The sequence below is a fragment of the Bubalus kerabau genome, chromosome 13, assembly GCF_029407905.1.
Source record: "Bubalus kerabau isolate K-KA32 ecotype Philippines breed swamp buffalo chromosome 13, PCC_UOA_SB_1v2, whole genome shotgun sequence".
Classification (NCBI taxonomy): domain Eukaryota; kingdom Metazoa; phylum Chordata; class Mammalia; order Artiodactyla; family Bovidae; genus Bubalus; species Bubalus kerabau.
In genome coordinates this window covers 23,992,085-24,017,385 of record NC_073636.1, presented here as the reverse complement: position 1 = coordinate 24,017,385, position 25,301 = coordinate 23,992,085, and the positions used below count along the sequence as shown (strand labels likewise).

Sequence of the window (25,301 nt, the reverse complement as noted above, 5' to 3'; positions counted from 1 at the left end):
TGCTTTTCAGAGCCCTCATCATTGTCCCTTCATAATCTCCTGGGAGTAGAATGAAACTACCCGGGGAAACGTCCATCTCTTTCTATCGTGTGCCCCCCACTGCTCTATTTCTTGATAAATTCCAGCACAAGTGCCTGCAAAGCATGCCTGCTGCTGTACCCTAAGCCCTCCATAAGTGGCAGTGGTCATAGCATCATCAAGTTCTGCAGCCATGACCAGTAACAACTATGTCACCTTGAGGAAGTGTAGTCTTAGGGCATGAATACGGCACTGTTGATGGCATTTTCAAAGCAGTCACCTTGAGAACTGGTGTTTAAACCACACACTGCAGCACATACCCACACAGGCACACACTCATACTGTTGCTGTTAACCGAAGGCTCCTCAAAAGTGTTTATATCATCACATCAAGCACCAGCCTCACAAAGTGACTTCTTCAAAGGCACTGCTTGGTTGGATCTGTGGGCGCTGAGTGTCTGTGAAAGTCAGCTTCCTTCCTTTATGGTCCCGCTTTCTGCTCTAACATCGGAAAGTGTTTCTTGCCAGTTGCTTACTCTTCTCAAATGTGATCGACTGCATTTTGCTCCGAGTGAGGTCAGTGAAACTCCTGAAGCTCCCTCCCTCCTGTTTCTGGAAACTTGGAGCTCCCATGATTTGTATTTTTAAAAACATTAGTCAGCCTCTAAATTCATTTAACATCTATTCAATCTTTATAACACTGATTCCTTTTGAAATCCATTCTACAATACTTGCGCCATTGCCAATTATGAAGGGAATTTTAAAGTGCTGGGTTAGCACCTATAAGGGTAGACACTCAGGCATTGGCTTCTGAATGGATGGGATTCTAGGATGCAGCTCTTAACCAGTCACCCCTGCTGGAACTTACTGTCATGCTGGTGCATCTTTTTCTACTTTCTTTAAATTGTCTTAGAACTTTCAAAGCAGTGTGGTACCTCAGTGACCAATGAAAACATATTATTCTCATAAGTGAGACTGTTCAAATGCAGTGTGAGATACAATTCAGATACGAACTTCTCGATGACATCTCTGAGTTCAGATTTTTTTTTACTTTTACAGAAGTCACAGTTTGAAAGGTTTCCTCTGGGGTGGTTACTGTAACGAACGTGCAAGATTTGACATATCGGCAGTATTACATAAAATGCATTGGGGACCAAAATATAAGTCTATTAGCGTGCTCCAGGGGCTGTCACAGCAGCAAATATTTCCTTTCACTTCACTGCTACAAAATGGCTATTTTCACTGACCTCACTCGGAGCAAAATGCAGTCGATCACATTTGAGAAGAGTAAGCAACTGGCAAGAAACACTTTCCAATGTTAGAGCAGAAAGCGGGACCACAAAGTATGTTCTTTATCCAGAAAAGGCTCATTTCTCACTTCTTCATCATCTGTGTTTTTCCTCTTGTAAAAAGTCCTTTTACTTTTACTTTTGGCTGCGCTGGGTCTTCACTGCTGCACACGGGCTTTCTCGAGTTGCGGTGCGCCGGCTTCTGACTGTTGTGGCTTCTCGTTGCGGAGCTCTAGGCGCGCAGGCTTCAGCGGCTGTGCACAGGCTTACCTGCCCCACGGTGTCTTCCCAGACCGGCGACTGAACTCGCGTCACAGGTGGACTCTTAACCAGTGGCCCACCAGGGAAGCGCAAAAAGCATTTAAAATATAATGAAAGGGTCTTAGTACTAACCTTAAAACAGAGTGTTGTGGGTCAATTATTCTTCAAAAACAAAGACACTCATAGAAAAAGGGATCAGATATGAGGCTACCAGAGGCGGGGGAACTGGATGAAGGCAGTCAAAAAAGTACAGACTTCCAGTTACAAGATAAATACTAGGGCTGTAATGTATAATATGATTAATATAATTACCACTACTGTATGTTATATTTATGAAAGTTGTTAGGGAGTAAATCCTAAGAGTTCTCATCACAAGGAAAAAATTTTTTCTTTTGTAACTGTATGAATGATGGATGTTCACTAAACTGTGATAATCATTTCTTGATGTATGTGAGTCAAATCACTATGCTGTACACCTTGAACTTGTACAGTGCCGTATGTCAATTACATCTCAGTAAAACTGGAAGAAAACAATCTTTAAATAAATAGAGGTGAAGGGTCTTCGTGACTGAGAATCACCATTGCTGATACAATTGGCTTGGTGGAAGGTCAGGAGACCTAGGTCATAGCTGGTCACAAACGGGCTAATTCAGGGATCTCTGAACCTCAGTTTCTCCATCTGCATTTCATTCATTCATTCCTTGTGCATGCATTCACTCTGTTTCTATTGAAGTATGGTTGACTTACAATATTGGATTAGTTTCAGGTGTGTGGCATAGTGCTGTGATATTTTTATAAATTATGTACCACACAAGTTTTTATAATATTATTGACTATACTCCCTGTGCTGTGTATTTACTCTTGACGTAATTCCATAAAGGAGGTAAGGTGGCCTAGGCTACTTTTAGGATTTACCACTAGTCAGAATTTTTTTCTTCAGTGGAGTCTGTCATTTCTTTTCTTGCTTTTACCTTCTAATGTGCTTCTGAACCAGCAGTCTAGTCTGGACAAGTCATTAGGCTTGTCCAAATCCTGCTATCAATAGACAGGACAGGCTCTCAGAGAGGGCAGCTGCTATGGAGTACATTGGATGGGCTTTCTGACAGCGTTGGTTACTCTGTGGCTCTTATTTTTCTCTTTTCTTTCATTGTCCTTTTTTGTGTTTAAGTAAAATATATCCGGAGGTGCAGCTGTATTCTGGAAGGTTAAAATTACGGAGAAGGCAATGGCACCCCACTCCAGTACTCTTGCCTGGAAAATCCCATGGACAGAGGAGCCTGGTGGGCTGCAGTCCATGAGGTTGCTAAGAGTCAGACATGACTGAACGACTTCACTTTCACTTTTCACTTTCATGCACTCGAGAAGGAAATGGCAACCCACTCCAGTGTTCTTGCCTGGAGAATCCCAGGGACGGGGACAGCCTGGTGGGCTGCCGTCTATGGGGTCGCACAGAGTCGGACACGACTGCAGCGACTTAGCAGCAGCAGCAGCAGCAAGGCCAGCCTCTGAAGGAGCAGCATGTGCTAGACGTTGAAAGAAATCCCTCCTGATTTCCTGATGAGCAGCCTCACCAGCAGTGCCCATGTGGCAGGTGGTTCAGAACATGAACTCTGGAGCTGACTACTTGCCCCCAACCTGCTGTATGACCTTAGGCAAGTTACCTAACCTCTCTGTGCCTGCTTCTCTGTCCATACAATTGGGATGGTAGTGTCTCCTCCATCCCGTGTTGTATGGGCTTCCCAGGTGGCGCTAGTGGTGAAGAATCTGCCTGCAGTGCAGGAAGACTTAGAGAGACTCCTGGGTCAGGAAGATCCCTGGAGAAGGGCATGGCCACCCACTCCAGTGTTCTTGCTTGGAGAATTCTGTGGACAGAGGAGCCTGGCGGGCAACAGTCTCCATAGGGTCACAAAGAGTTGGATACGACTTAAACGACCTAGCAGCAGCACCACCCTCCTTCATCTGGTGTTGTGCTAATTAGGGGAACTGCTATTTATAACCTGCTCAGGACAGTGTCTGGTGAATAACAAGCGCTATGTAAATGATCGAATAAGATCTTTCAATACTTCTCTTGCACATACTCAGTTGCATGTCCCAGTGTTGAAATCATTAGCTTTTTCAATCCACTAGGGGGCCTGGTTTCTGGCAGAGTGTGGCACAGATGCAGAAAAATTTGAAGATTCAAACTGTAAGAAGTAAGATTTCTTCCAGGCTCCAGCACGCTGCCGTAGTTTTTATCTGCTGCCCAGACCCCACCCTGATTCTCACTGTGAGCTAAGAAAGCACAGCAGCGTCTTTCAGACCAGTGGAAATTTGTATTAAGCAGAGCAAACCTTTATGTTCCTTTTGTTTTTCTCTTTTTTACAGTTAGGAAAATAACTTAAGTGTTTTGGTGTAAATACCCTTTTCTTCTTTAGATTTCTGTCAGGTCAGGACAAACTTGGGTCTTATAAATGATGATCATTGACTGATTAGCTAAGCAATGCTGGAACATTCAAAAAGGAAAAAAATGGTCAAGAACCTTCTTGAATACCTTATTTCTCCTACGTTGACTGGTTTGTTTTTTTTTTAACTGACCTAAATTCATTGGAAGTTTTGGAATCATGTAGCTTCTTCAGCTTTAATTAAAATGGAGTCAGTGTCAGTAAAATTTTAAAAATTTTAGGGGAGGGAACAAGTTCCAATGTAGATAATCAAGAAATGCCTATGAAAATAGATGAAAATAGCATTAAGAATATCTTTTATGTTTTTGAAATGTAGGGTTTAAATTTGTTTTTTTATTTCAAAGTGACTGAACTGACAAATTGACCAAGTAACCCAAAAATCCTTTCTTAACTTTTGTTATCCGGGAGACTGTTAGTAACTTGAGCTGAATCTAGAAGTTATGCCTTAAAACTCGAATCATTGTTGAAAAAGCTACCTAGTATGTCACGTTTCAGTGTAGGATGAGGGGGTGACTGCTTGACTTTTTTGGATCTTCCTTGGAATACATCTTTCTATCCTCCCATGAAGGACAATGGTGTTGGCCACAAACAGAGAGAAACTGAGAAAACAGGCCCCATGAAAGCCAAAAGTTAAAACTAAAAAAATTAAGGGTTTGATGCCAAAAGAGAAGTTAGACACTCCATCAGCATTTCCCAAATTACTGATTGGAGACAGAACCCCCGTACCGCTTGTAAGAATTGATGTTCTGACTCGGTAGGTCGGGGTGGACCTGAGACGCTGCATGTCACGGGCAATGCTGATGGAGCCCGTGTAAATGGCAGTGCAGGCCCCACCTCCTGGAGCAGGAGAAACATTCCGAGTCTGCTCGCTGGCTCTTTTTGTTCTCTGTGGAGGAGAAGCCGATGGAAATGTGAAAAGCACAGTCAAGTTTTATGTGTAAACAGCTGGAACTGTGAGATTCACAGCAAGTAGCAGCAGGGCCTGTGTCTTCAGGAGCTGCATACACTCTCAGAACACCAGGAGGGGCCCCTGTGGCTCAGGGAGCACCGCTCCAGCTCCGCTCTGCAGACGGGGCATCGCTGTCTGCCCCCAGGTTCCGGCAGCCGCACGGCCCACTTGCTGGCACACGTTTCCTGCAGCAGGTGATCTCCAGTTTCTGGAAATCCCGTTGCTCTTTTGTGTTTGGATACAGTCTGTCTCCCCACCTCTCTCCAACATCTGTGGACTGGACATTCTCATTCTGGCCTCCACGGCTCTCACTTTTCCTTTCCCCTTTTCTGTCTCCAAGCATCTCTGCTCAATTTGGGGTCAATTCCTCAGCTGTGTCACCTACTCCTCATTCTCTCATCAGCTGTATTAATCCATAGTCTCCCCTATCCAGTGATTTTTTTATTTCAAAGATTGTATTTTTTCTTCTAGTAGTTCCATATTAAAAAATCCACCTGTGCACTCTGGATCATTTTTGATTATATACTCATTACTGAAATTGTATCCTTTTATTTCTTCAAATGCTTTTATACATAACTCTTGCAGTTCTATTTCCAATAGTCCTAACCTCTGCCATTCCTGGGGTCCTGAGTTTGCTGTCTCTTGTGTCTGCTGAGTCTCAGAAGTGACTGACTGGAGTAGAAGGCCCTGCAGAGTGTGAGGTCAGGATTCTGATGAGAGAGGGACTCCGGTACAGGGAGAGGAACAGAGGAGGATTGGGCGGAGGAGGAGGGCAGGCTGCCAGGCAGGCCCTACAGGCCACAGCCAGCCAGTGGGGCCCTTCAGGGTCCCCCGTGTAGCACTGCCACGTTGGGCCCAAGGAACAGGAAGGTGGACCCAGGAGGAGCTGCCAACTGAAGCCCGCTGCCCACACTCCACAGCCGGACAGCACGGCCTCCCAGAGTGCATCACACCATGATGCTTGGGACAGCCCTTCTCCATTTCATTTGTAGTCACTGAGTAAACACCAACTCCTCTTATGGTAAGGTGTTTATTTTTAGTTGTTTTGGTTTTTTGGACACACCAGCCAGCTTGTATCTTAGCTCCCCAACCTGAGCCCTCAGCAGTGAAAGCTCAGAGTTCTAACTGTTGGCCCACCAGGGAATTCCCTGATAAGGTGTTTGCTTGTTTGTTTTTCATCTCAGCGCTCACGATGATGTTGTGTATGGGTCTTTATGGTAGCGTAATAAACTGAGTTTGGAGCACCAGTGTTGGCATGTAGGTATATTCTGCAATATATCAGCACTAAGAATGTTTGTACATACTGCAGAGAAATGTTTATTCCCTATAAGCCTGATTTTTATTAAGTTTAAGAAAAGCAGTAAAATTTTGTACTTACATTAGATTAAATGGGAGTCATCCTTACATTCTTTTATGACTCTTGAAACCAAAATATAGTAACTGACATAGACCATTCTCCCAAAATATCAACTCAAGAAATGTTTGGATTATTTATTTGTCTGGTTCTCCTGAAACAAACCAATCCTTAGTTTCAGGCTGGTTTTTTCTTTCTTCCCTCCCTCCCTTTCTTTCTTTCTGTCTCTCTCCTTCCCTCCCTCCTTGCCTCCCCCCTCCCCTGCCCCAGCCTCATGTAAAGAACATTGTTGAAGTGATCTATAAACACAGGCAGAGGCACAATAAGAATTACAGATAATTTAACCTTTCAAAAACATTAACTGAGGCAAGACTTTACATTGAAGTATTAATTTGATGCTATATTAAATTGTCACTTCAAGCCCCTTAAAAAAAAAAGAGTGAAACATGATAATAACAGCAATTTTCAAGAGCTGGAGCCCAGGTTCACACTCTCATGCAGAGATATAAATATTTATCCATTCCAGTACATCACTTAGAATCCTCTCTGCTGAAACCTTCAGTCAGCTGTGAATCTTTTAATGGCATTTCATTTTGCATACGAAAAAGCAACAGACCGGGGGATTCATAAGACTTGTTATTCTTGTTGAGTACCCAAGAGCAAAGGAAACTGAGATCCTGTGGCTGTTGCGTTTTATATGTTTTTAAAATTCCAATTTCACCATGTCAGTTTATCATTATAGTTCTGACAAGCTGCTGTACAGGAAAAAAGTTCTAGGGGAGACTAATGAAGAGGTAAAATTTGCCTCTATTAATGACAACAAGGAGTCATATAAAAGAAGACTGTTTTAAGAGAAGACAGAAAAAAGTAAAATCTGTATGGGTTACAGATGAACATTGCCAGCAAATACAAGTGTCTGAGAAGCACTCTAGAAAAAAAACCAAAGTCACAGCATGAAAAATTACAGCCCGAGGTGACACGAGTCATCCAGCTATGAAAATGCTAACGTGGAAAGTACTTAATAAAAACAGTATTTTTAAAATGCAAACGTAGGTAATGCAGCAAGTTTAACACTGAGAATATGGACACTGACTCCAAGAATACTTGGTGATGGTTTTAGTTCTGTACAGTAAGCATACGAAGAATTAATGATGATCAGGGTCAGTTTTTTAAAAATTTGGGACTGTTCCGTACCTTATTTAGATAGAAGGTCAGTGTCCTGGCTGAACTGCGAACATCTATCAGTTCAGGTGCCAGACAAGACCTTCCCTGTTTGATAGGAGAGAATGTGCCCCAGGGACCGAGTGGTGGAAATAACCGGCCAGCTTTGGGCCACAGATAGGAAGGCCTCTGGGAAAGCGTGGGATCTGAGGAGCCACGGAAAGGAAGGCTCTGCAGGCTTATGTGTACACGGCTGGTACTCCCCTAAAAGGCGTCACCCTCTGTGTGTGCCCTCGATTCCTGGTCCACACTGGATGACCAGTGCTGCTGTGTTTGGCCCATCTGTGTCCATTTCCTCCCTTGGGACCTCAGAGTGGCAGAGGACAGACGTCCACAGGCTCACCTGACCTCTGGAGAAGAGTCTCCCGGGCAGCACCAGGGCACAGCACCGGTCAGAAGTGGATTGAGATATTAAAGCAGCAGATAGGGAACACTATCCCCTGCCAGTGAGAAGGACTGCCCTGTAGCCACACCAGGACGCTGATGGAAAGGGAAAGAAATATCCTCCCCTTTCTATTATTTTTTGGTTTTGGCTGTGCTGTGAGGCTTGTGGGATCTTAGTTCCCCGACCAAGGATCCAAACCAGGCCCCGGCAGTGGGAGCACCAAGTCCTAACCACTGGACCAGCAGAGAATTCCTCTGCACCTTTTTGAAGAGTGACCCTCGGGATTAAGTCACTATTGCTCCATGCTTGTAGTCCCTATTTCTCCATTCTTCCAACAGGAATTGGAAACTAAGCGTGTAAAAGGGAGGAAGCAAAGATTCATTGTTAGATTGTCTTGTGATCGAATCAACAATGTTAAAAAATTAATAGATGCTGAGGCTGTTTTTAACTATTAAAATAAGGGGTGCTCATGCCCCCCCAAAAAAACCAATCATGAGACTGTAGTGCCCCAGTACACATTTTTAAAATAATTTTTGAAGCATTTATTTACAGGTTCTTTTGTTAATTTGTCAGTGATTAAGCTTTTGAAGGGGAAGTGCTCAGAGTTCTGATCCTAAAAGCAACATAAGTGAGAATTATGATTTTTAGTGTCTTCTGTATTTACAAAAGTATTATCATACTTTATATTAAAAAACACATACACATAAACATTATTCATTTTTGGAAAGTCTGTTCTGTGGAGATATGCTTTAAATTGGGAGTCCCTAGCCCGCATTTAAATAGAGCCTACTTCTCAGGGAGCATCCGAGGAGCACGTCAGGTGAAGCCTGCCTCCCTCACCCTTTCCTTCCTGCCTGCCTCTCCCACCCCCCGCCCTAGGGTCTGGATTTCATCTGGCTCCTGCTTGAGTCATCGCAGTCCCCCCAGCGCCATTTCCCTGATCTTCATACCCTTCACAAAGCCCCTGTGCTCTAAGTACTGTTATTGCGCCTCTTCTCCAAATGCAGAGACACAGAGAGGTTGAATAATTCCCGAAGGTCACACAGCTAGTGCTCATGGTGCCGGCTCAGGAAGGCTCAAGCAGCGGGATTGTGGCCCTGTGTTTACAGCATCCCTAGATGTGGGATAACCTCCAGGAGTTTGTGGGGTGGGGGAGCCATCTGAGACATGCCCACTGGTATTAGGGTGTGTGCACAGCATTTAGTGGGTCAGCAGGTGAAGAACCCAAGGGGATTACTATCTGGGCCTCTCTGTGTCAACTCCCACATGCAGTGACCCTCATGCTCCAGTTTGGTGGTCTGCCAGCCCAGGTGCTCACAGACCCAGTGGGACATTCCTCCACTGAAATGAAACAGGGTCTTCTTTTTCCAGTGCTCCCACCCAGAAACTCAATTCATGGGGGAGGTTTTCGCTCCTGCAGTTTGATGCAGGAGTGCTTTCTAAACCTTTGGGACCAACTGCTGCTTGTCAATACTGGAATCTAACATGATAATGGCTTTCTGGGGTTGTGGTTTTGTACATGATTACAAACTCAGGAGTTTTAAGTTTTTTAAATCTCTATGCTGCAATGTGTTCAACAAAGCCTCATAGGTGAGCCTTGCTTTTGAGTATAAGAACATGTAGAAACTTTCTGATAAGGTGAATCAAATTTGATCTGTGTTTTCAGTTCAGTCGCTCAGTCGTGTCCAACTCTTTGCGACCCCATGAATCGCAGCACGCCAGGCCTGCCTGTCCATCACCAACTCCCGGAGTTCACTCAGACTCATGTCCATCGAGTCAGTGATGCCATCCAGCCATCTCATCCTCTGTCGTCCCCTTCTCCTCTTGCCCCCAATCCCTCCCAGCATCAGAGTCTTTTCCAATGAGTCAACTCTTCGCATGAGGTGGCCAAAGTACTGGAGTTTCAGCTTTAGCATCATTCCTTCCAAAGAACACCCAGGACTGCTCTCCTTTAGAATGGACTGGTTGGATCTCCTTGCAGTCCAAGGGACTCTCAAGAGTCTTCTCCAACACCACAGTTCAAAAGCATCAATTCTTCAGCGCTCAGCCTTCTTCACAGTCCAACTCTCACATCCATACATGACCACTGGAAAAACCATAGCCTTGACTAGACAGATCTTTGTTGGCAAAGTAATGTCTGTGCTTTTGAATATGCTATCTAGGTTGGTCATAACTTTCCTTCCAAGGAGTAAGTGTCTTTTAATTTCATGGCTGCAGTCACCATCTGCAGTGATTTTGGAGCCCCAAAAAATAAAGTCTGACACTGTTTCCACTGTTTCCCCATCCATTTCCCATGAAGTGATGGGACCGGATGCCATGATCTTCGTTTTCTGAATGTTGAGCTTTAAGCCAACTTTTTCACTTTCCTCTTTCACTTTCATCAAGAGGCTTTTGAGTTCCTCCTCACTTTCTGCCGTAAGGGTGGTGTCATCTGCATATCTGAGGTTATTGATATTCCTCCCGGCAATCTTGATTCCAGCTTGTGTTTCTTCCAGTCCAGCATTTCTCATGATGTATTCTGCATATAAATATGTATTATTTTATTTAATCTTAAAGATAGAGGACTTGCAGAATATAATGTGTACATGTGTTTCTCCCTGGGGTGGGGGTAGGGGGGAAGCGCATCAGTGATTTCCTGTGTAGTAGTCAGGTGTCTTTCACATATTCGTCAGTACAGATAGTGGTATCCATGCTGATCCGGGCATTCCATGGCTCTGTACAGAGATTTGGATCAAAGGGACGTGTTCTGCCAGCGGGACTTTTAAAAGATAGGCCATGATGAGACTAAACTGAGCAGAACAGCACAAGGGGTGGGGTCCCGGGGGAGGGAGCTGAATGGCCAAATTGAAACCTGCATGCCCCCCAGGGCAGGGGGCATGTCGCGTGGGCCCTCAGATCACCTCTGCAGAGGCTCCCTCTGGGCAGACTTCAGAGCACGTCTGTGAGTCAGTTTGGAACACAGAGCAGACGGGCTGACACTGAGATTCCTTACTGGAGTTCTGAATGTCAAGAGTAACCGTGATCACCGTCCTCTTTGGCAGGAGAGAGAGCAGCACAGAACACAGGCCTTGTGGGGGTGTGCTGACACCCTGCCACCTGTAACCCTCACCCTAACCTTCTTGGTAGGAGTTACGGTGCTCGTTTTCTAGAAAATGACATTGAAACACAGGATGGTTTAGTAAGCTGCCCAAGACCCCACAGCTGGTAAATGGAGGCACCGGGACGCCCCTACATATCATCTCTCTGGCTCCAGAACCTACATCCTTCCTGCCGAACTTAGGCGGCTAGACTCCCCCAGTCTCCATGCGGCCAAGGCCCAGCCAGCCGGCCCTCTTCAGAGGCACCAACCAATCCTTTTATTTCTTTACATCAGATGTGAGAAATCTTCTTTTCAGCCAAGAGCTCTTTACCACCTGTTTTGTATTAGCAAAACTCAAGTTTATTGTTTTTTGAAAGGCGAGAAATAGAAAAGTTTCCTCTGATCTGACTTCAGATTAAGAACAAGTTGGGGGTGAAACTCTACTCAGAAAAAGCCATCGTATTGAAATATGTAGCTCAGTTATGTAAGATTTTTTTTTTTTTTTTAAGGGCAGAAGCATCTTTAAAATCTTCCAAACTTTGGGTGGCAAAAATCAAACTCCTACACGGATGCTGTACTTCTTTAATTTAATGATGAAAATTAAAGGCTTTAAAAAAAAAAGTCTTACGATGGCTTATTATTATCAGAGTTGATTATTGCAGTGTCTACCTCTAAAGTGTGTGACAGGGCATCCTGATTACTTTCTTTTATAAAAGTGCATTGTACTTTTATACATTGTACAACTGAATATTTTGAGGATTGTTTTTTTTTTTAAAATGAAGGAGTTACCTTAAATGCCACCATTACCACGATGACTCTTCTTCCAGCCATCTGTGGTAAACAGGTACAGTAAGTACAATTTTTACAACAGTAGGTACAATTCATGCTAAGTTATCCTAGCAATATCACACACATCAAAGGCATAAAAGAACCTTTTTAAAATTTTCTCTCCCCCTCGTTTTAAAGAAAGGAAAACCTAACTTTGGAAAGTACAGTGGGACCCAGTTTGTAAGGATGGTCTTTTGAAAAGTGTCTCCATCTGGTGGCCGTTTAGAGTATGGTCATTGAAGAGTAATGGACATATGTTGTGTTTTTGCAACTCTCTTGGAAATGGTGTCAGTGCTGGGACTGACTTGTCCAGTGATGAATCCAGTATGGGGCCAGAGAGTGTCCATCTGGTGGGGCCAGAGAGTGTCGATCTGTCTGCAGAGCTTCACACCACTGCTCTGGTGGGCAATTTTTTATTTCTTTCACTGACATGAATTTTTTATTTAATGTCACTAGTAAATCTACAAAGTAATGATTTTAACATATCCAAAAAAGTATTAATTTTTTCACATTTTTTAAATTTTATTGAAGTAAAGTTGATTTACAATGTATTAACTTTTTATGTATAGCAAAGTGATTCACTGATACATATATATATATATATATATATATATATATATATAATGTGTGTGTGTGTGTGTATATATATATGTAAAATCTTGAAACCAAGCCTCCTGTGTCTCCTGATTGGCAGGTGGATTCTTTACCACTGGGCCACCAGGAAAGCCCATATATATTTTTTTTTTTCACATTCTTTTCCATTATAGTTTGTCACAGAATATCAAATATAGTTCCCTGTGCTATACAGCAGGACCTTGTGGTTTATCCATCTTCTGTGTAATAGTTTGCATTTAGTAATCCCACACTACCGTTCTTTCCTTCCTCTATCCGTCCCCCGCTCAGCAGCCACAGGTCTGCTGTTTTGTAGATGATGTGTATTATACTTCACATTCCACACAGAAGCAATATCATATGGAATTTGTCTTTCTCCTTCTGACTTACTTTTTGCTTACTTAGTATGATAATCTCTAGGTCCATCCATGTTGCTGCGAGTGGCATTATTTCATTCTTTTTCATGACTGAGTAAATATTCCATTGCATGTTCATGCCACATTATCTTCGTCCGTTTATCTGTTGAGAGACATGTGGGTGGCGCCCATGCCTGGGCTGCTGTGAGCACAGGGGTGCGTGTACCTTGATGAATTATATAGTTTGTCTTTGTCTGGATAGACACACAATGCGTAGTGGGACTGCTGGGCCACGTGCTGATTCTAGTTTGAGTTTCCTGAGGAACTTCCACACTGTTTCCCACAGTAACTTCATCAACTTACATTCCCACCAACAGTGCAGTCGGCTTCCCACAGCCTCTCTACCGTTTGTTATTTGTAGATTTTTTAATGTGATGGCCATTCTGACCAACATGAGGTGGCACCTCAGTGTAGTTTTTTGATTTGCATTTCTCTAATAATTAATGTTTAGTAGCAAAAATGGCAGTGAATCTAACTAGGCTGATGTCAGATTAGTACTATACTGAAAAACAATTAAAAAAAACTGTGAAACTTATATTCCAGTTGATCTTCACTTATCAAAGACCTGTTTGCAGAGCTGAACCTGGATGTATTATTTCCAAGGTCAGAGTTCTAAATTCGTCCTTCTATTTTTCCATATTATTTAAAGTACTTAGTAGCGTGTCTTAAAAATAATATTGCATCTTTAATAAGAATGGCTACAGGTAAAATATTGTAAGTTACACAGAGAAACCAGTGTTGATACTACATAAAATTCAGAAATCTAAGTAGAAAACTCTCTCTACTTCAAGAGAAGTTTTAAGTAGATTAAGTAGTACTTAATCATTTAAGTAGTGGAAATGATTTGTTGTTGTTCAGTCGCTCAGTCATGTCCGATGCATTGAGACCCCATGGACTCCAACGCACCAGGCTTCCCTGTCCTTCACCATCTCCTGAAGCTTGCTCAAACCTCATGTCCCTGGAGTCGGTGATGCCATCCAACTAACTCATCTTCTGTCATCCCCTTCTACCCTGCCTTCAGTCTTTCCCAGCATCAGAGTCTTGCTTTAAAATGTTTTCCCAAAATAAGTGCAGTTATGTTAACAATAAAGTGTGATCAAGGATTTTCATGATAAGGCCTTGAGAGGTTGAAATAACATGTCTAAGAAAGGAAAGAAGAAATGTTCAAAAGTTTACATCACATTAATTATGCAGCGTTGTGAGTAAAAATTGTACAAGTTTGTGCTCTTTACTGTTTTTCATTTTTTAAGGAACACCCTTATGGCAGTTACGATTTATATTTAAAGACATACTAGACTGGATGTTACGGGTTGTTTTTTAATGCTCTTTATACTTTAGGATGAAGGGCCTCCGGGGGGGAGTCAGTGGTAAAGAATCAGTGGGATTCTTAAGAATACATGGGATCAGTTCCTGGGTCGGGAAGATCCCCTGGAGGAGGAAATGGCAACCTACTCCAGTATTCTTGCCTGGATGAAATTCCATGGACAGAGGAGCCTGGTGGGCTACAGTCCATGGGGTTGCAGAGTCAGAAATGACTGGGCACACACATACATACAATAATTTGTGATTTAAGCATCTTTTCATGTACCTGGTGGCCATCTGTGTTTTCTTTGGAGAAATGTCTACTTATGTGTTCTGTTTTTTTTGATTGGGTTTATTTTTGTTGAGTTGTATGTGCTATTTGTATATTTTAGAAATGAAGCCCTTGTCGATCGCATCGTTTGCAAATATTTTCTCCCATTCCATAGGTTGTGTTTTCATTTTGTTTATGGTTTCCTTGGCTGTGCAAAAAGCATGTAAGTTGAATTAGCTCCCATTTGTTTTTATTTCTATTGCTCTGGGAGACTATCTGGTGGCAATTTAAACATTAGAGTCTCAATAAGAAACAGAAAACCGAGAGCCTGACTCTCCCAGCTTCTAACACTGAGCTCTCTCCACAATTTCCTCTGTAATCTCAACTTTAACACTATCAAAGGCATTGATCATAGTGGCCAGGTGATGCTGCCTGAACCTCGTAAAGTCATCATCAGGGCTTCTAGGAAGGATGATGGAGACCCCAGGTCATGATTTCACTTTAAAGGAGTTATAGAAAGGACTAGTCACTTGTCCTCTCACCTCGTGCCATTATATACAAATTAGTTGGGAATGTTAAGAAAAAAGTATCTCTGGAGATAGATTTTCTTATTTGTCTGCATGGTGCACTCAGACCTGGTCTTCAGGTGTATAAACATGGTCATTTTCTGTAAAGAAGACATTAATGGTTGTATAAGCCATTATCACTTTGTAAAACACCATAGGCAGAGGAGTTATTTTTTATCTGAACAAACAGCTTTTGACTGGATCATTTCCCCGCCTCTCTTTCTTTCTTTCCTATGCAGTATATAGTGGAATGTCATGGGATCACCCTTCTTCCCCAGTTCCTGGGCATGTACCGGCTTAATGTGGATGGAGTTGAAATATATGTGATTGTTACAAGAAATGTGTTCAGCCACCGTTTATCTGTATATAGGAAATACGACTTAAAGGTAAGATTTTTACTCTTTTGTTCATTCAGCTTGTTCATCCATGTTGTGTGTAACTGATCAGGCTGCGCACTTAAGAGGCACCCAGAGCTCAAAGCACTAGGCAGCCAGCAGAGCACTTCGTGTTAAGTGAGGATCTGGTGGCTCAGACGGTAAAGCATCTACCTGTGATGCAGGAGACCTGGGTTTGATCCCTGGGTCGGGAAGATCCCCTGGAGAAGGAAATGGCAATCCACTCCAGTACTCTAGCCTGGAAAAATCCCCTCGATGGAGGAACCTGGTAGGCTATAGTCGATGGGATTGCAAAGAATTGGACACAATTGAGCAACTTCATTTTCTTACTTTCTTTCTTATTGTACCTATGAGAGATACCACGTGTAATTTATTGAGCTAGTATGTATTGAACACCAGCTATGTGCCAGGCCCTGCTTTTAAGTGCTGGGAACAGTATGATGAACAAAACAGACCAAGTCTGCCCTCAACGAGCTGACATTCTGGTAGGCAAAGACAGATAAGTAAGTCACATGGTGTGCTAGGAACTGAGGAGTGCCATGGAGAGAAGAAAAGTCAGGAAGGATGGAGAAAGGATGCAGTTTGGAATCAGGAGGTGAGGGACAGGCTGTTTCAAAGATTTGGAGTGGGAGGTAGACCACTGGAAATTCTGACTGTGGAGTGAGGGGCGCTGACTTCTGAGGTCACTGATGTAGACAATATCCGGGTCAGAGGCTGGCGTACTACGACCTGCCTGCATGGCAAGTTCAACTTCGCCGTTTTTGTAAATAGCTTTATTGGAGTCCCACTATGCCTGTGGTTTCTCTATCATGTGTGGTTGCACTATAATAGCAGGGTTGAGTAGTTACCATAGAGACCATTTTGGACCGCAAAGCGCAAAACACTTACCCTCTGACCCTTTCCAGAAAAAATCTGCCAACCTCTGGTCTTCATCAGTCAGTCTCAAATTTTTTGATCTCAGACTCCTTCACACTCTTAAAAGAGGACCCCCCCAAAAACTGCATATGTAGGTTAATACTAATACTTACAATGTTAGAAATGAGAAACATTTTTTAACTTAGTTTTTTAAACTAGTAAAACTATTAATGTTAGCATATCTTTATGAAAAGTATCTTTCAAACCGAAATGTTTAGTGGAACAAATGGCATTGTTTTACATCTTTGCAAATCTCTGTGATGTCTGCCTTGGTGAGAGAGCTGAAATGTCCTGTCTGCTTCTGCTGTCATGTTACTTAAAGTGTATGAAAAAAAATCAGACCTTACACAAATATGTAGTTGGAAAAAGGGAGGGGTTTTTAACTTTTTCAGAAATTTGTGGGTGTTTTTCTTTGATGGCACACCTAGACCTGACAAGTGGTAATTTCTCAAAGCTGAGTTACAGTGTGGAATCTGAAATCACATTAGTGAACTTTTTAAAACCCATCAGTCTGTTTGCACGCATTGATCTGAGTACATCATGCTTTTCATTTTGAACAATGGGTTTACCGAGTTATGAGCTCTTCCAAATACTCACGTTTCATTAAACAGTATCAAGAAGCCACATTAATATTGCCACCTGCCTCATTAGAAACGCCTTTATATATTGAGAAGCTGTCAAGCTCAGGGTGGTGGATACAAGTTTTTAAAAGTTTTCATTTTCACTTGAAAGCTTAAATTTTACCAGTGGGTTTCTTGTGAAATGACAGCACAAAGCTGAGCCAGCAGCTTCGTTCCTCTTTGAGCAAGTGCCTGTCAGATGCCCAGAATGGAATAAACAGGTTCCAGTTGTCCTTTCATATAGAAATGATTTCTGGAAGAAAGTAACTAGTTCAGCTCATAACTCAAAACCATCACCAAGATAACTGTCCTTAAACTTACCTGCTTTATAAACAAAAGAGCTTTGGGCATACTCCCTATGCAGAATTTTGAGAAGGTACGTCATCCAGGGTTAAGATTTAACAAAACAGATGCCATTGCTTCCTCAAGGATATTCATGTGTCGTATGACAAACTCAATACTAATACCATTCGGTGCCACTGCTGGATCTGTGCTAACCTGCCAACAGTTTTCCCCACCGTTGTTTTTGCAGTATCCATGTAAATGTCAAGGCAGAGACTGTCTCCACATTATTATAAAGACATTTTTGACTTTGCAGCACCCCTGGGTGCTGAACTATGCTTTGTGAAATGTTGGTCTAAGGGAGGGGAGATGTTCCAGGCTTATCTCTTACCTCTGGAGTCTGCTCTTAACTCCAGGTCGTAGCTGTTTTGTTCCCTGGAAATCCCAGCAACCCTCAGGGCTCTTTGGAACCATCTCTCTCACAAGGCCCTCTGAAGTGTCGCTAGCTCGTCCTGTTGAGTACTAGAGGTCTGTCTGTTGGTCTGACTCCCACGTCAGGAGCCCCATGTCCCAGTCTTACTACGTGTTAGCTGGGTGCGAGATGCTGAACCTGTAGGAGCCACAGTTCCTTCATCTGTAGAACAGAGATGGGTTTACCTCCCTTGCTGGGTTGAGAGGATTAGTGTGATATGTTTGTGTCACGTCCAGCATAATGCATACAAGAAGAGGTGGATGAATTTTCATTCTCTTCCATTCTACTAGTAAGTTTCTTAAAGACAATTGTTTTTGGTCCCACTTTATCCCCCTGAAGTGCTTCAAATAGTGCCTCATTCAAGCAGACATCTAGTCAGCATATCTTGATGTAAGTTACAGACTGGATATTATGGTTTTAATTTAACCTTGGATGTCCTGATTTCACCTCCCTTTTTAGCTTATAGAATAAACTCTGTTCTCACCAGTACTTGCCATCATGAGTGGTGAGGGAACCTGGGCGCCTGGCATCATCTCATGTCTCAAACTCATGGCTTTGACTGACTTCTCTAATTTTGTTTTTTTAATTCTGAATGAATTTAAATCTGGATGAGTTTTTCCAGGCTAATGATCTGCATTTACATAGAGATGAAGCATCACTGAGAATCAGAAGCAGAGTAAATTATATTGTAAGGAGGGGAAAAAAAACACAGAGACTACAAACTTGGTTAAAGATACAAAAATAATTTCCTCCCTTTGCCCATTAGCATAGGAACTGCTCAAGTATTACAAATGCAGTACCCAGGTATTATAAGTATTTAATACTCGAGTATTCACCCCTTCCTTCTTTTAAAATAAAGGAACATTCTTTATTAGCAGTCAGTGAGTAAAGGAAGATATTGTGGCCCGAAATCAAGACCCTATAAAGGAAGGAAAACAAACCATTGCAAGTGACAGCTGCTGGGCTTGGCTGGCCAGAGGGCTCTCCTTCACGGACAACTCACAGGGTTCATCCTCACTTGCTGGGGCAGCTTTGTGCTTCTCCAACGTGTCCTTAAGCTTCGAGCAGTGTCCTGGGCTGGCCCAGCAGGGTCTCTTAGATCCACCAGACCTGGGAACACTGAGCGTGGGGGTGATGATGAACTGGCATGGGGGAGCCCCTGGCTCAGGCCTGGCCCCTATCCCCTGTAGGAGGAGTGTCTCCATCTGTGAACGACAGGTGACGCACACCCTAACTAATGCCTGAGCTGCTTGAAGGCAAGATGGTCACAGAGTAAAAATGTTAAGAGTTGCCAATCTAGAAGCTACTTGAACATTTCCCAAGTCACATACACATTCTCTTAATGACTGGCTAATGCAAGTATTCCAGGCCAATAAATGTGTATTTAACAGACAAGCAAGCAGCTTGTGCCACTGACCTCTGGTCATAGTTTGGGTGTCTGGTGCTGGGCTGTGATCCTTCCCCAGCCGTTTACCCGGCAAATGTGGGCGCTGCTGCTTGAGACACTGTGACGGCCACCAAGGAACACAGAGGAGGAATGCTCATTGTTGTTTAATAGTATCAAAGTTAGGGACTTACTGGCCATTCATTTCCTAATCTTTCTTTTGCATTAAGAGCTTTCACAAACAGGACAGTCTCTGTTCTTAAACTCTACCCTAAAGCCCTACCACTCCATCAGCATCTAAGACAGACTTGGTCGTGTTGGACAACACAGAACCAAGGGTATTATTTGAAAACCAGTGCAGTAGAGTAGAACTACTGCAACCAAAGCTGTGTTTTCTTCTACTTATACCTTTTGTGCTCACCGTAGAGGCACAAAAGGATGCATGTGTGTTTGAAGGGACCTCCAACATGAAAGGGGCCAGAAAGGCCCACTGGGTCTTAGGGTGAGTGAGGAAGTAAGGTCATCAGGAACCCTGAGCCAGAGAGATGGGCTGTCAGGGGCCAGGATGCCCCCCTACAGGACGCAGCATGGTAGACAGGCCCTTGGTGCCCAGTGGCCACTGCAGCCAAGTGATGGCCCACTGTATTTTGAAGACCCTCAAACCAACCACTTCTGGTGACGTAGGGAGGAAAGTGTGGTCTGACCCTGAGTTTAGAAAGGCATCGTTCACATGACTGTTGGGTTTTTTGATTTCCACCAGGAGGACAGGAACCAGGGGAAAGACAGCACAGGTGATACCAAGAAGGAAAGGGTTGGAGCCAGAAACCCCTACAGAAGGCGCAGTGCACACTCACTCAGGGAGGGGACAGAGCAGTCAGCGCTCGGCGCTCGGCGCTCTGCCCTGGGGTGTTTGCAGGTTTCACGTGAAGCCAATGCCTCGCATGTGCTTATTTTCATCATCTCTGTTTCAGGGCTCTACAGTGGCCAGGGAAGCAAGTGACAAAGAAAAGGTAAGCGCCTGGCGTCTCTCACCTTGGTCCTCGGCGTGGGGCCCAGCACCTCTTAGTTCTGTCTTCTCCTCCTCCCTCTGGTTCTTGTTTCCCCTCAGCTATGGTGGGAAGCTCTTCGTCGATCTGAGGAACACTCTCCTCCAATTCTCTCCCTCAGGTTAGCTGCCCTGTTGAACAATGAAGTAGTTATGAGTTTGAAGTGTGGGTGAAACATTTCCCACAGCTGATCTTGAAAACAGCCATCATCGTGATCCAAACAGGTACAGCTCAGCACCTGGGTCCTAGCCCCACTTTATGACTGACAGGCCAGGTGTGACCCTGAGTCCGTTTCCTTGCCTCCCTGAGCCCGTTTTCTCACCTGTAAAATGATGGTGTTGAGCTTCATAGTCACCTGTAAAATGTTGGCTTAATGAGCTTCAAACTCCTTTCCAACTATAAAATGTTAAGACCCATTAGAATATTTTTTGTGTATAAGGACTTAGGGACAGACAAGGAGACTCCTTACCTTTCTCTGAGACACTGGACTTTAGGTAATACTTGAACCACATTTTGTTGATTATGCAGGACTCTAGACAAATTCAACGGGAATCAGCTTAAGAATTTGGGAAGCAGCTTTCTGTGCATGAACCTAAGTGGCCTGAAATCGGGGCGTGTTTACATGGACGGTGCCTCTGTTCTCAGCTATTCCTCATCATGCTGAGGCGCCTTTTCTTGACCAAACCTTTTGGAAGCTGGGTTCAAGGTTTTTGTTTCTAAATTCTTTCAGGCTGGTATCATTCAGTTTGGGTTTGAATTTTACAGATTTAAAAATCTTTTGCTTATTCATCTAGAAGTTTGTGAACATCTACGGTTACTGTCCTAGCTTCAGGGGCTAAAATAATGAACCACACAGACATGTCCAACAAAGTGACACACACGTTAAATAGGAATTGACCATATCAAGTGATAAGTGCTTTGATAGGAAACACGTAGCAAGGGGGACCTAAATCTGGCTTGGTGGTCTTCTGGGAAGAGCTGATTGGAAACCTGAAGGATGGGTAGGAGTTAGCTAGAGGAAGAGGAAGAAAGAGCAGTGTGAGCAAGGGCACACAGATGGGCAGCACTTGGTGCTCCTGCTGGAGGATGAGGTGAGGCCACCTTGCAGGACCATCTGGAGAGGCTGCTGAAATAACCCAGAATAGATGGTGGCCTGACCTGGGGTGGGAGAAGAGAGAGAGAGATTTAGGAAGAAGAATCCACTGACCTCAGAGAGTGAACGAGGGAGGTGAATGGTGCCAGAGGCTGTATGTGGAGGGAGGGTGGGGTGAAGGTGACTCCCAGGTTTCTGGTTTGGACAGTGGGGTGGGTGGGAAAAGGGAGCAGATGGAATAGTTGGAATTGTCATCTCAGCATCAGAACAGACGTCCAGTCGGCATAAGAGGCTGTAGAGAGAGCTTCAGCTGAGAAAGGGGGCTTGGGAACCTCCTGGGAATGATGATCAGAGACAGGGCAGCATTGATGAGGTCATGCAGGACTAGCCTAACATAAGAAAGGAGACACTCACTCAAGCCCAGGAAGTACAGGGAGTCCTGTACAAGATAAACCCAAGGAGGAACATGCCGAGACACATGGTAACCAAACCAACAAAGAGAAAATATTAAAAGCATCGAGGGAAAAGCAACAATTAACACCTAAGGGAAGCCCCATAATGTTATTAGCTGATTTTTCAGCAGAAACTGCAGACCAGAAGGGATCCAGCAATGTTCTCATTCAGATTTGATAGAGAAATCAAAAACTTCACAGACAAGCAAAAACTAAGAGAAATCGGCACCACCAATGGGCTTTACAGCAAATCTTAAAGGAATCTCTAGGCAGAAAAGAAAAGGCAACTAGAAAAGAAAATTATGAATGGGAAACCTCACTAGGAAAGGCAAACATAGGGTAAAGGTAGGAAATCACCCACACACAAATATGATGTCAAAATCAGCAACTATAGCAGAGAGGAGTACAATGCAGGATATTGGACACGCACTAGAAATTAAGGGACAGGCAAGTTAAAACAATCTTGTATTTATATATAGACTGCTATATCAAAACTTCTGGAGACTGCAAACCAAAACTCTACACTAGATACACAAAAAAAGAAAAAGCAATCCAAACACAACACTAAAGATAGTCATCAAATCATAAGAGAAGTGAACAAAAGGGAAGGGAAGAACAAACACAAATCCGAAACTATTAACAAATTGAAAATAAGAACATACATATTACCTTAGGGACTTCCCCAGCAGTCCAGCGGATAAGACTCCACCTTCCAATGCAGGGGACATGGGTTTGATCCCCAGTTGGGGAACTAAGGCCCACATGCTTCAGGGTGCAGCCAAAAATTAAAAATAGTAATAATTACCAAATTTAAATGGATTAAATGCTTCCACCAAAAGACATAGACTGGCTGAATGGATACAAAAACAATATCCATATATATGCTGTCTATAAGAGATGCACTTCAGATCTAGGAACACACAGAGACTGGAAGTAAGAATGGACAAAGGTATTTCATGCAAATGGAAATCAAAAAGAAAGGTAAAATAGTAATACTCATATCACATAAAATAGACTTTAAAGACTTTCATCACAAAAGACAAGGAAAGACGCTACATAATGATCGAGGGATCAATCCAAGAAGAAGATATAACAATTGTAAATACATGTATACCCAACATAAGAGCACCTCAATATACGTAATAGCCATATAAGAGGAAACTGACAGTAACACAATAATACTAGACGACTTTAACACCCTATTCTCATCAATGGACAGACAGATCATCCAGACAGAAAATCAATAAGGAAACACAGGCCTTAAATAACACATTAGACTTAACTGATATTTATAGGACATGCCATCTGAAAGCAGCAGAATACACTTTCTTTTCAAGTACACATGGAATATTCTCCAGGATAGATCACATCTTGGGCCACAAGTCAAGCCTTGGTAAAGCTAAAAAAATTGAAATCAGGTATCTTCTCCGATCACAATGTTATGAGATTAGAAATCAAACACAGGCAAATAACTGTTAAAAAAAACAAAACATATGAACACATGGAAGCTAAACGATATATTACTAACCAACCAATGGATCACTGAAGAAATCAAAGAGGAAATAAAAAATACCTCTAGATAAATGACAACAAAAACGCCACAATCCAAAACCTACAGGATGCAGTGAAAGCGGTTCTAACAGGTAAGTTTATAGTCATTCAGTCTTGCCTCAGGAAACAAGAGAAATCTCAAACAACCTAACCTCTTACCTAAAACAGTGAGAGAAAGAGGAACAAATAAAACCCAAAGTTAGTAGAAGGAAAGAAATCATAAAGATCAGAGCAGAAATAAAAACAATAGAAAAGATCAGTGAAACTAAAAGCTGGTTCTTTGAAAAGATAAACAAAATTGATAAACTTTAACAAGAGAAAGGGAAAGGGCTCAAATCAATAAAACTAAAACTGAAAAAGGAGAAGTTATAACTGATACCACAGAAATACAAAGAATCATAAGAAATACAAAGAATCATAGACAACTTATATGCCAATAAAATGGACAGCCTAAAGGAAATGGACAAATTCTTAGAAAGGTACAACTTTCAAGACTGAACCAGGAAGAAACAGAAAATATGAGCAAACCAGTCACAAGTACAAAAACTGAAACATATTTTAAAACTTCCAACAAACTAAAATCCAGAGCCAAATAGCTTCACATACATTTAGAGAAGAGTTAACACTTATCTTTCTAAAACTCTTCCAGAAAATTGCAGAAGGAACACTCCAAGTCCATTCTCTGAGGCCATCACTCTGATACCAAAACCAAATATGCCACACAAAAAAGAAAATTACAGGCCAGTATCACTGATGAACATAGGTGCAAAAATACTCAACAGAATACTAAGCAAACCAAATCCAACCATACATTAAAAGGATCATACACCATGATCAAGTGGGATTTATCCCGAGGATGCAAGGATTCTTCAATATCTGCAAATCAATCGGTGTGATACACCACATTAAGAGACTGAAGGAAAAAACCATATGATCACCTCAATAGACTTAGAAAAAGCTGTTGACAAAATTCAGCAGCCATTTATGATTTTAAAATGGGCATTGAGGGAAATTAACATAATAAAGGCCATATATGACAAATTCTCATTTCTTCAAGAAAATTAGATACACCAAGGGAACATTTCATGCAAAGATGGATACAATAAAGGACAGGCACTGTAGGGACCTAACAGAAGCAGAAGATATTAAGACGAGGTGGCAAGAATACATAGAAGAACTGTACAAAGAAGATCTTAATGACCCAGATAATCATGATGATGTGATCAATCACTTAGAGCCAGATATCCTGAATTGTGAAATCAAGTGGGCCTTAGGAAGCATCACTACAAACAAGCTGGTAGAGGTGATGGAATTCCAGCTGAGCTTTTTCAAGTCCTAAAAGATGATGCTGTGAAAGTGCTGCACTCACTATGCCAGCAAATTTTGAAAACTCAGCAGTGGCCACAGGACTGGAAAAGGTCAGTTTTCATTCCAATCCCAAAGAAAGGCAATGCCAAAGAATGCTCAAACTACCGCACAATTGCACTCATCTCACACGCTAGTAAAGTAGTGCTCAAAATTCTCCAAGCCAGGCTTCAGCAGTACGTGAACCGTGAACTTCCAGATGTTCAAGCTGGTTTTAGAAAAGGCAGAGGAACCAGAGATCAAATTGCCGACATCTGTTGGATCATAGAAAAAGCAAGAGAGTTCCAGAAAAACATCTATCTCTGCTTTCTTGACTATGCCAAAGCCTTTGACTGTGTGGATCACAACAAACAGTGGGAAATTATTAAAGAGATAGGAATAGCAGACCACCTTACCTGCCTCCTGAGAAATCTGTATGCACATCAAGAAGCAACCATTAGAACCAGACATGGAACAACAGACTGGTTCCAAATTGGGAAAGGAGTACATCAAGGCTGTATATTGTCCCCCTGCTTATTTAACTTATATGCAGAGTATATCATGTAAAATGCCAGACTAGATGATGCAAAAGCTGCAATCAGGACTAAAGGAAGAAATACCAATAATCTCTGATATTCAGATGATACCACCCTTATGGCAGAAAGTGAAGAAGAACTAAAGAGCCTCTTGATGAAAGTGAAAGAGGAGAGTGAAAAAGCTGGCTTAAAACTCAACATTCAAAAAACTGAGATCATG

General features: G+C 42.6%; 1 protein-coding gene across 2 annotated transcripts in view; it reads left to right on the top strand.

Moving 5' to 3' along the window:
• Positions 1 to 25,301, top strand: part of PIP4K2A (phosphatidylinositol-5-phosphate 4-kinase type 2 alpha) — a 187,601-nt gene that overhangs the window by 132,825 nt on the left and 29,475 nt on the right. For both annotated transcript variants that reach the window (XM_055543790.1, XM_055543791.1), the window contains 2 exons: positions 15,231 to 15,377; positions 20,031 to 20,069. In XM_055543790.1, the coding sequence (XP_055399765.1) occupies positions 15,231 to 15,377; positions 20,031 to 20,069 (186 nt within the window). The remainder of the gene's footprint in view (positions 1 to 15,230; positions 15,378 to 20,030; positions 20,070 to 25,301) is intronic.